Here is a 10629-nt window from a genome sequence, read left to right on the forward strand (position 1 = left end):
AATGGAAACTCCGCCTCGCGAAGTGGATAATTCTGGTCTTAAAATACTTTTAGTGTCGAAACGCATACTATATAAAATAAAAAATTTATAATAAAACAAAGATTGACTTACCAACAAAGTTCCATAGTGGTTTACATAATAAACTGGCAGCATCTACGAAAAGAAGGACTAACACTCTTCCCCTTGGTAAGAATCAGTAGTCTTCGTTTAGAAGTAGAAAAAACAAAAGTAAATCAGAAGAAAAAGAAAGAACTTTTTCAATGTAAACGGATTTTCGCCTTGTATATTGATGATCCACACAATCCGACGGAAAACGAGTTTCTGGAACATAATGGGCGTTTTATAAATGAGAAGGATGAATGAGCAAATTATTATATGGAGCGTCAGAGAGGTACAAAACCCAAAAAGAGTTTTGCATTTAAACTGTACAAATGTGATGGATAAAATCGAAATAAAAAACGAAAAAAAAAAAAGTTTGTTGAGCTCCAACAATCCTACTCTTCACTGATTCCTCTATTTGGCATTGTGGTTCAACAATTATAGACTTGCTCGAAAGATATAAGGAAGCCACTCAATCCTGTAGATTCATCTGAATGAAAATGGAATTCCAAACTGGTAGCTCCGGGTTGATATCGAGCAAACCCTAAAAAATGAAAAGCGTACAAGGATTGATAGAATTAGAAAAGGAACAGTGGGACTTACATGAGAACTCCATTTTCCCACAAAGGAATCCGCAGGATGGCATGTGGAAAAAATCAGAACAAGCACCACCGAACGGTGTATCCATGGGAGATTGTAAATCGAATTTGATCGTCTTCATCCGCACTCCGCATAAATTCGGGTTTGTCCTAAAATCGTTCGCAAAGATTAACGTTCCGACGAAACCAAGTTTAAATTAGCTGTCAATACCTGACAAATTGGTAGACACAGTCGAGGTTCTCCGGGTAGTTCTTTGGATGGTATGGAGTGTTGATCGTTCCGGAAGGCTCAGAGATGCGCGTGAAACAGGTGGCGGAGCCGACAAGGGGAGGTATACCCGACGGCACAATGTCGTAGAAATAACTACTGCAATCTTCCACCATTTTGTACTTGATGCGGAAGCCACGACCACTACCAGACGAGTCGGAATGAAAGGAAAGTCGGATGGCCGTCGCTCCCGGTTGGAAATTGTAATGATCTGTTTGCAACAATACGATTCATAATAACAGACGTCGACTACCGTGTTTTTACTATTATTGTTTTCTCACGTGAAATGCCAGAGTCGTTGCCACAGAATCTAGCTCCTCCTTCCGGCACGCAAGACTCAACCGCAATGTAATCGTTCACACAGACATCACCACCCTTGGTGATGCTACCCGGTATGTTCAAATCTTCGACTGATGATGCGAAAAATGATTATTCAGTGAACGAAGAAATAAAGAATTCATCAGTCACCATCAACGTACTGTAAAGACGGATGCCGCAGACGGATGAAGATGTCCGCACAATGTCATAATTACAATCCTGATTGGATGGGTAATCCGACGGATAGTTGGGCGATTCTAAAACACCTTCTTCGCCCTCCAGACGTGAATAACAGGAAATACCTAGACAATAATCACGGAAAAGGTCACGTACACGGTTACCATTTTTGTAAATGATTTTTGTTCCATCGTTAAACGATGAAAAAACAATGCGGATTTCCGCCGCTCAAGTTTATTAGAAGTCGTCATAAGAGACCAACGTTAGGCCTATGTACTTTACGGCGCAACTAATTGACAGCTGGCTGTAAAAGAACTTGTTTACGATGTGGTAATGGAGTGACTTGCTGCGGCAATCGTCCGATAAAAACACGTTGTGTAAGTGAAATGTCCACTCCGGACATTCCACATAATGATTCCGGCTTTAGCCAATGAGACGGCGGTGTCACGCGGTGCGCGCTAGCAAGAAAGATAAGCTTTTACGACCATTTTCACAGTGAGAGAAAAACTGTCGGTTCTTCTTTTTCTTTTTCTCTCCTTTAAGTGCCGCCGCCGCTTTGCAACGTGAATTTGATATTTAATGTTTTGTTTGCCTTTTTTTATTCTTTTTCCTGAAATTTTTGCATTTAATTTTTCGACACGCAACAAGGCGGAAAAGCCGAGCTAAAGCCTTTTTAAAAATCCAGCTAGCTGCATAAAAATAGAGACGTATTTTAAAGAAGAATATGGGTTTTTGAAATTCTTATAAAACCAAAGTTAAATAAATAAAAAAAAACCGCAAGAAAAATATCGAGAACGATTCGAGGAATGTGAGGTCGTCTGCGACCATCGGAAAGAGTTTCATCAAATGAGCAATTGATGGCATCGATCAATCAAGCCACGGCCGTGAAAAAAATACACGCTGAAAATGTATGCCGTATAAGGAGGACCTCACGGGCAAGTCTTTCGACTAGCTGAGAAAGAGTAATAAAAAAAAAAAAATCAACCATTCCATTCAAAAACAAAAACAAAAAAGAAATGCGAAAAAAAAAGAACGAAAAGACAAGGACTGTTGTTGTCCTCAGGCTAGCAGTCAACACTTTGGCTAGTCTATCGTTACCACCATCATCATTAGAACATGACGAAAGTGCAGACATTCGATCGAGGCAAAAATTGCACAGGCGAGAAACAGGAAATACCTTTGGAAGAGTTGGTCTTGATTTTAACGGCGTCAGTTTTTAACTGCGCCGTGCAGTCACCGATGAGAATGCAGATGAACGATGCCACTAAAGATACTGTACTCCGCATGGTTGACCGGCACACTGGATAAAGCTATACTTGTTTGCAGGGTATACGAAAAAAAATATATCCGATCTCTTTTTAAACAATCAAATATAGAAGTTGCAGGTAACACGAGAACGACGAGACGAAATAAGGTACGTGGTGTTTAATTCTTTTTTTAAAGACGGGACCGGAGAGAGGAGTCAGCAGCGTCGGCGACTGGCGGTCACTGTCCAAGAGCTGCAACACGCTCACGAGGGTCTTCAAGCTAGAGGGGGAGAGGCCACGTGCCTCCTATAGGTGATGAAAGTGCAAAGGCAAACATAACTCTCAAAAGAGAGAGAGAGAACCCAAGAAAGACTCCTCCTTCCGCTTCCAGCTCTTGTTTAAGATCGCTCACAGAATTAAACATATTCAAACATACTGGATGCAAAAGAAGAAAGAGACGAAATAATAAAAAGAAAAGGCAACAAGCCAGTAGATCAGTAAAAGTTTTGCTACAGAAGAACTCGCCAAAGTCCATCTTTTAGAGACGTTTTATTCTTTATTATTCTTCCAACCATTCGGATGGCGAATGAAAAATAAAAAAAATAAAAACTCGGGACGAACGAGTTGGCAACAAGTGGCTTGCGTTTGCTACGTATAGTAGCTTAATAGTAGGGACCCAGGTTTTCTTTTTAACAGACTTCTTTAAGGTGCATAACTGGTGGCATTGGACTGTTTTTCCTTTTGTTTTGGTGAAGGCGGCGCAGTATTCAAAAGAAAATGAAGGAACCCGTTTTCAGCTGACGGCCTCGTGTGGGTTTGTATAGCCTACGTGACTATTGAATGCGGGCTCCGTCCGTCATAGATGCAAGTAACGGACAGCACGATTGATGAGCCGACAACTAGTAAAATAGAAGACAATGCGAGACGGGAACGTGAGACGCATTTCTCGACCCGCTCGCGATATTATTTATGCGTTGAAAACTAAAATTGTTTGAAGTTTTTGCGGCGACGTCTCGTCACGTCGCTCCCTATTAGGCCCGTGAACTGTCAATACGAAACAAGAATAATATCTAGAAAGGCGTGTACAGGTGAAATGCGCTACGTGAAAACCTATTACAAATTCAGTTATGTTCTGCTTCGTTTTTTTTTTTTCTGTTTTGTTTCTTTCCAAGTGGGTCATGGAGAGCTTACGAAATATCACCAGAACAAAGAACAAGAAAAAAAAATGAAGAGTTGGACGGTTGATGTACAGTCAGGAGCGGGCTATACAATCCCTTTTGTAGCAAAGAGAAAGAAGAATACATGAAGCATTAATCTATAACGTTACGGCTATGGTAACAGACCAGCAAGTTGTGTAACATTCTCTGTTTGACGCATTGACAACTACTTATTAATTTGCATCTCTCGATAGCACAAGGACATCTGTCGAAGCAGAAATTTCTGCTCTCTGGTGTCTTTTCTTACCAAATTTACATGGTAGAATGGTCGACTGCGTCCTATCACGTTTTAGAGATCGATCAGGGTCGCTGCTAGTCGATGATGAAAGTTTCCCGTTTCCAGACGGATCATGGATGTGTTTTTTTTTTTTCACGAAAAAATTATTGTTCAATTGAAAATATTGCAGGGTTTTTCCCTCTTGTTCAGTGGCTCATCTAGAATTCACAGCTTTATCACGACAGAGCACGATTCCTCTTTTCATTTTTTTTTAAATCGTAAGTTACAGGTGCAACGGCCAAGCTAATATTGATGAGGCAGGATCAACCTTGACCAGGTGGGGGTAGGAGAGAAAAAAAAAATTATCTAAAAAAGAAAATTACACACTCGGTTTGAGATCTATGGCCCTGAAAAGCACTCAGCATTTTTTTTTCTTGCCCCTCTCTTTTCTGAATTTTTTCTCTCGCGTTTGTTGGATATTGTGACTCTCCCCTATTGCTATACAACGAGTGGATGGTCCTGTTACAAACTGAAACATATAGACAAAAGAAAAAGTCTCACCACGATTTTCTCGTGTACGCAAGCTGACATTGAGCCCTTCCGTCCGCAGTAAATCATCAAGATTATCAACACCAGAGTGCCCAACCCCTTCTGGTTTTGCTTTTCCCCGGCGTGAAAAATGGACTGCTGTCGTGTCTATCGTTATTAGTCTTGGATAATATGTACAAAGACCTTGACTTTCCCATAACACTCTCTAGCCAGTATTTAAAAAATAAGAAAGGAAACAACAACAAAAAAAAGCCCTCGTCTTTTTCTTACTAATTTGGGAGTTGATGAATCGTCAGCAGTTACAGGTTTAAGGTTAGCGGCCTGTCAGGTCCATTCAACATTTCAAGGCGGGGAGGGCAGGAGCGGCGACCGCGGCAATGTTGTTTTCGTTGTCATGACTGCCAGTCCCTTGTTGATTTTTATCAATAGACACACATAAAAAGAAACTTTTCGCCAGTGGATGGCATCGTGAAATATCACGAACGCTGTCAGTGTGTTTCTTTCAAAAAGGGCAACACGAACCAAGCCCCTTCTCTCCTTTTCGGATAGTTTCAAAAGATTCGTTTTCAACACACATAGTGTTGTTGTGACTGCCCGAAAAAAGGAATCGATCGCCTCCCGTCATGAAGTCGAGGAAGCAGTTGGAAGCGCAGCAGCGTTACAAAAAAGAACAGGAGGAGAGGCAGCGGATTAAAAACGAAGAATTGAGGTAATTCATCCATCATGCTTTGGGTTCTGATCGCTGATAGACACAGGTGAGGCAATGCCAACTTAATTATTCACCTGCACCGGAACTCTCAACCACCTGCGGCACGCCCGTCGTTCACTTCTCACGAGGCGGACGTTTCCATTCATAAATGATTACTCAATCTTTTGTGCGTGAACGAAAAGAGGAAAGAAAAAAAGCAAGTTCGAGAATGTCGTTTAAAACAATAGCACGTTGTTTTCTTTTTAAATAATGACGACGATAGGTTGGAGATGGAACGTCGGAGGAGAGAGCAACAAGAAAAGGAGGAACACGAAGCCCGAATTAAAAAGGAGCGCCAAATCCGTGAGGTTGAACTATGTCGACTGCATTGTGAACGATCGACAGCTCTCCTAACACTATGCACGTCAAGCGTGGCCAGCTGGGCCATCCAGCAATGGCAACTGAAAAAAGTAGGTGCGACCGCATTGATCGATGGCCCTTGTTTTTATTGATTCTTTTCCTCTTGTTTTTTCAAAATCCATCGCGCCCTATTTATCGGCTAGTATCATTTCTTTCACGTTTTATATGTCCAAGTTCTACTGGTGTATGAGGTGTGACGGCCTACCGGATCCGGGACATCTCCCGCAGTTAAACGCCTACCGCTACCGCTGGATCGAAAATAGTCAAAACACAGAGCCATGTATGGAGCGTCTTCTCTCCAGAGCGCCAGAATTCAACCAAGTTCTTCACGACCTTAACGATCTGCTGGAAAACACTCACGATATCCCAATAAACCAAGTTCAACAGCTCTGTCAGGTAAAACAAAGACGTCAAAACAATTTAAACGATTGCTAACGATTGATTACGGTCTTAGATGCAACGGGAGTTATCGAAACTGTTGAATCAAGAGATTGAAGCCGCAGTCAAAAGCGTTTTGAGCGACGTGGAACGACATCTACTGCCAGACGAAACACAGCTTAATGTCCAGGTGGGATCAAATTGTAAACTTCATCATTTGGTTTCGACGTTTCATGCTTATCAACTGTTCTAGACTTGTTCCAAGCTTTTCACACTGGCTTTAGGTACCGACACAGCTAAAAACAGTTCCCTGACATTACATGACTTCCCACGACTGGGTGTCAGGTTGGACTTGCCCCAAATTGTTTTAACTAATGCGAAACCTGTCGTGGCTTCATTCGTTTGGTTTAAAGAGGGCCATTATCTTGAACCTCCATTGATCAATGGCGTTCCTAGTCTACCATCAATTCTTCATCCCCGTACACAACATGTTCTCAATATTTTAATCAAAAGAAATGTCTTTAACTCACCTATATCACCTCGACAGTTACTGAAGATGATCCACTGTACAATCTGGTGCCTGAAAATATGCGAGCAAAGCAAAAGGAAGTTCCAATTGATGTTGACTTGGTGCCTGTTGCCCAGCGTGGTTCTCCAGCAGACGACGTTAAAGCAGACATACTAGATCTGAACAGCTACCTGTTGGTGATGGGCATCTTGGAGCTCCAATTACTCCAGTTGCCTGTACAACCGAGACGATTTGCCGACTGGACAGTAGCATATCGTAAGTTTTATACGTTACGTGCAATCTAATAAACTTAAAATTTCAAAATGATGTTTAGTTGAGGATGGAGACGCGATCAAAACTTACGAATTTCGAGCAATATTCTCTGAATCGGGAGCTGCTAGAGAAGCTGAAAAGGCTGGCAAAAGGGGTAAAAATGACGATGACGATGACCCTGGTGATGGCAAAGAGTCAAACGAAGAGCTTAGAAAATTAATCAGCTTCAAAATCAAGTATACGCTAATTTATTACAGTAAAATCGACAAATTCCAATCACAACGTGGTCTTTCAGGTTACCACCAACAGCTTTTTGGTTGGGTTGTCCGCGACCAGTCATCTATCGGAAAGATTCCGGAACATGGAAGACCAAAGGTGTGTGGGATGTTCGCTTCTTTGAAGAAATCGGAGGTATCACGGAGGCAATTGAGTGCATATCCGTGTTCAGTAATAACCGAATAAATTGCAGGTCCTACGGTGCAATTTCGTCTGGAAGAACCTGCCATCGTAGCCTTCGCTCAGGCCAAACGCCTCAACTTGCCACTGGTATTTACGTTACGTGACTTATCTTTGACGAGCTATGGGCGTGCTTGTAGTATGAAACTAAGCCAACATAATAAATCGACGCTTGTTATTGGAGAACACCTGGTGCTAGAACCACCAGTGTGCAGCAGGGGGGACACCATAAACTCAAAAAAGATCTTCTGGATTAATATATGTATGTCTTTGAGTAAACAAAACATCCCAAGGGCAAATCGTATTCGTGGTGTTACACACCCAGTTCAACTGCACGCACGGCGATGATGTCATAAAAACATGCATGAAAGCCACTATTAAGTTTTACTGGACGTTGCCTATCGGGGGATTACTTTGTTTCTTATCATCACAAAGTTATTGTGTAAATACTCGTAGTTTATTTACTAGATAGTCTGATTTGTTCTTACTAGTTATTTATGATGTCTAATTCAAATGCAGCAAGGATGGACGCTGGTTCCCAGTCACATGAGGAGCTCAATAATTAATTCGTTGGTGAGCAAAGTTCCTGCAGAAGCTGCTAAAGGATCCAATGCAAACGAAACGCGAGGTTTTTTTTTTTTTTAGAATAGCATTAACTTTGTTATAAAAATTAATATATTCTGCGACTTACATACTCCATTCTGGAATCAGGTGCTGGTGGAGGTGGAGCAGGAGGTGGAGGAGATGAATGGAGTGATGAGGAAGGCAGTGATGAGGAAGAAGGAGGAGGACGAGGGAACGGGACTGCCGTAGTTGAGGAAGCCGCAGATGAACCGGATGAAATCGAATACGATCCGGAGGCACGTTCCATCACTTTGACGCTCAACGGAGCCATAGTTTCTCTTGACATCGAAATTCAAGTAATTAATCAACTAATCGATACATGTATAATTCATTCAACATTTTTTACATTTATTATGTCAGGAACATCAAGTGTTGCTCCGTCGTGTCAGGACTTCAGTGATAGTCAACGTTCAAGACTTGACAAACAGAGCGATGAATCCATTCGAACTGATCAAATCGCTGAGACGCCGTGGCCTAGAGATTTCACCTAGTCACGAAGTCAGTTCTGCAGTTGAAGAATTGGCGAAAAACAAGAGTCGGGCAGTCGAAAATCATCTTTATCGCTGCCTGGCCATACTGGCCGCTTCTGAAAAATTCTCTTTTTTGCATAGTCGATGGAATCAGATGGCAGGCGACGAGAATTTCGTTCTACAGTATCAAAAGTTAGAAAATGAAACCATGGTATGGCTATTTTCCACATCTCCATTTGAGTCTAATTAAACGAATAACAATCCGTTTGACAGAGCCCACCTGCGCTGGCCCAAGTCTCGTTGGATCGCACACGACTTTTGCCCTACAACGAGAGCAGCCTATCACTCGAGCAGGAAAATGTCAAAGATGTTGAACCTCAGGTATCAATTTTGCTTTCATCTTGAAAACAATTCCAATAGTCAACAGTATTACCCTAGTTTTATGCTGATTTGCTCAACGCCCTATTTGAATCGTCGCCGATCGAGTTACGCAACCAGATCCTCGATCCATCCCCAGCCTTTGTCGACACTATCTACACCATGCTGGCAGCCACAAGACCGGCTTCAACGGCATAATACCTACAATTGAAGCGAGCTTTTTACGGCTTCGCTACAAATACAAGTTAGTTGAAAGGTCCATCCGTCCTGTATTTGAAAAATGGTTCGTAAATAGCCTTTGCGAGGGCTTTACATTTTCGAATTTGTTATTTTGATTATGGTGAAGCTCTCCGTGAGCTTCAAATAAAAGCTATAGACACGGAGTGGCGAAAGCCGTTGTTGTGGTGACTGAAGAGGTTTCAGAAGGAATTTTATAAGGAATTTCAAGATTTTCGTCTAAGTGTTCCAGCGGTCGAATGGTTCCAGCTTCTAGTCGTTTGCTCTCGACCAGGTAGGCCTGACGGCGATGCTGTCGATAACAATAAACGAGAAGAACAGAGAATAATGCAAGAAGGATTGTAGAAACACTAACACCAATGACGGCTCCGCGTAACTCGTTCGGCATGCCCGTTGACTCGGTAGTCGTTGACGAAGATATTGTTGTGCTATCTGAGTTGCTAGAATCTGAACTGACTGATTCGGAAGAGCTTTCGGGATCCGTGGACGATGTCGGATCCGTGGACGATGTCGGATCCGTGGACGATGTCGGATCCGTGGACGATGTCGGATCCGTGGACGATGTCGGATCCGTGGACGATGTCGGATCCGTGGACGATGTCGGATCCGTGGACGATGTCGGATCCGTGGACGATGTCGGATCCGTGGAAGTTGCCGGGCTCGTGGAAGTTGCCGTGTCTGTAGATAACAGAGAGCTCATGCTCGTGGTGGATGGTACGGTTGAACCGACATTCACTGTGGAAGTACTTGACAAGTTTGAGCTAATAGTGGTAGTAGTTGGATTTGTGCTTGATGGAGTAACAGAAAAAGACAAGGAGCTGTAGCTAGTAGGTTCGCTGCTATAAAAGATTACAAAGTTCATCGATTACGCATTTAACTTCGTCAGTTTTTAATTGACGTCAGGTAAACGTCGAAGTATGATTGAAACAAACAAAATGAAATATCCTGAGACAAGTGGCTTGACACAATCACATTACGTTGGGATTTACGTGACACAGAGTGTTAGATCACATGATCTGATACGCAGAAGATAGTTGTATTACCTATTGTTCGCGAAAGTTGGTGTTGGAACGGTCGACGTTGTGCTCATATTCAACCCGTTCTTGATGATGATTTTGCTAACAGCTAATCCAGTACTATTCAGGTTCGCCCTGTTGCCATCGAGACGGAGCTGCATGACAACAATCCAGTTTATGGTTCATTACTTTCACATCGTTCTAACGTTTAACATGAGATTCTAAACACAACATTATCTGATTGATAAATTAAACAACTACATGGTATTAAGATGAAAATAGGATCTTACCTGCAGTCTAGATGGTGTGTTAATCTTAAGATCAATTATAACTGTAATCCAGCCGGACGATGGATCAGCTGGTGGTGGTGCGTTGTAAACCTGCACCGTCTTAAACGCTGGTTCATTCTCCGTTACGTTTTCAATAGTGTAAAGATTAAGAATTGTGTTCCGTTGAAGGATCGTGAAGGCAACAACGTTCCAGTAGGTCA

At 42.3% G+C, this 10629-nt stretch overlaps 3 protein-coding genes across 10 annotated transcripts in view; 1 reads left to right on the top strand and 2 right to left on the bottom strand.

Moving 5' to 3' along the window:
• Positions 1–253: 253 nt before the first annotated feature.
• On the bottom strand, positions 254–6908 carry LOC116924952 (cubilin). Of its 2 annotated transcripts, XM_032931578.2 has the most exons (7): positions 6877–6908; positions 6708–6757; positions 1446–1586; positions 1248–1376; positions 910–1177; positions 703–848; positions 254–643 (listed from the first exon to the last, which is right to left on the bottom strand). In XM_032931578.2, the coding sequence occupies exons 1-7, from the start codon at positions 6891–6893 to the stop codon at positions 531–533; spliced, it is 864 nt and encodes a 287-aa protein (XP_032787469.1). In that variant the 5' UTR covers positions 6894–6908; the 3' UTR covers positions 254–530. The 2 variants fall into 2 exon arrangements, with proteins under 2 accessions (XP_032787469.1, XP_032787468.1); XM_032931577.2 differs by lacking the exons at positions 6708–6757; positions 6877–6908 and adding an exon at positions 2639–3013.
• LOC116924942 (dynein axonemal intermediate chain 7 homolog) lies at positions 4331–9147 on the top strand. The gene is made up of 14 exons (XM_032931559.2): positions 4331–5400; positions 5663–5849; positions 5974–6195; positions 6254–6367; positions 6431–6656; positions 6725–6961; positions 7020–7194; positions 7254–7369; positions 7428–7504; positions 7934–8042; positions 8126–8334; positions 8399–8719; positions 8782–8889; positions 8947–9147. Exons 1-14 carry the CDS (start codon positions 5315–5317, stop codon positions 9082–9084), a joined length of 2325 nt encoding a protein of 774 aa, XP_032787450.2. The 5' UTR covers positions 4331–5314; the 3' UTR covers positions 9085–9147.
• Positions 9136–10629, bottom strand: part of LOC116924945 (putative protein TPRXL) — a 5008-nt gene continuing 3514 nt past the window's right edge. For 4 of the 7 annotated variants that reach the window (XM_045175038.1, XM_045175032.1, XM_045175034.1 and 1 more), the window contains 3 exons: positions 10430–10629; positions 10167–10294; positions 9136–9962 (listed from right to left, as the gene is read on the bottom strand). The exon at positions 10430–10629 is cut by the window's right edge. In XM_045175038.1, coding sequence (XP_045030973.1) covers positions 9257–9962; positions 10167–10294; positions 10430–10629 — 1034 coding nt within the window. In that variant the 3' untranslated portion in view covers positions 9136–9256. The remainder of the gene's footprint in view (positions 9963–10166; positions 10295–10429) is intronic. The other 3 variants (XM_045175037.1, XM_045175036.1, XM_045175035.1) reach the window with 3 other exon arrangements.

This window comes from Daphnia magna, linkage group LG6 (assembly GCF_020631705.1).
Source record: "Daphnia magna isolate NIES linkage group LG6, ASM2063170v1.1, whole genome shotgun sequence".
Taxonomy (NCBI): Eukaryota; Metazoa; Arthropoda; class Branchiopoda; order Diplostraca; family Daphniidae; genus Daphnia; species Daphnia magna.

Bases quoted from the DNA above. Each gene is read 5' to 3' on its own strand.
- LOC116924952 (XM_032931577.2), bottom strand. From the start codon at position 2,747: ATGCGGAGTACAGTATCTTTAGTGGCATCGTTCATCTGCATTCTCATC. The intron at 849-909 runs GTATTGACAGCT...GAACGATTTTAG, and splicing joins TGTGTCTACCAATTTGTCAG to GACAAACCCGAATTTATGCG. The intron at 644-702 runs GTAAGTCCCACT...TTCATTTTTTAG, and splicing joins TGGGAAAATGGAGTTCTCAT to GGTTTGCTCGATATCAACCC.
- LOC116924942 (XM_032931559.2), top strand. From the start codon at position 5,315: ATGAAGTCGAGGAAGCAGTTGGAAGCGCAGCAGCGTTACAAAAAAGAA. The intron at 8,043-8,125 runs GTTTTTTTTTTT...TTCTGGAATCAG, and splicing joins CAATGCAAACGAAACGCGAG to GTGCTGGTGGAGGTGGAGCA. The intron at 8,890-8,946 runs GTATCAATTTTG...GTATTACCCTAG, and splicing joins TCAAAGATGTTGAACCTCAG to TTTTATGCTGATTTGCTCAA.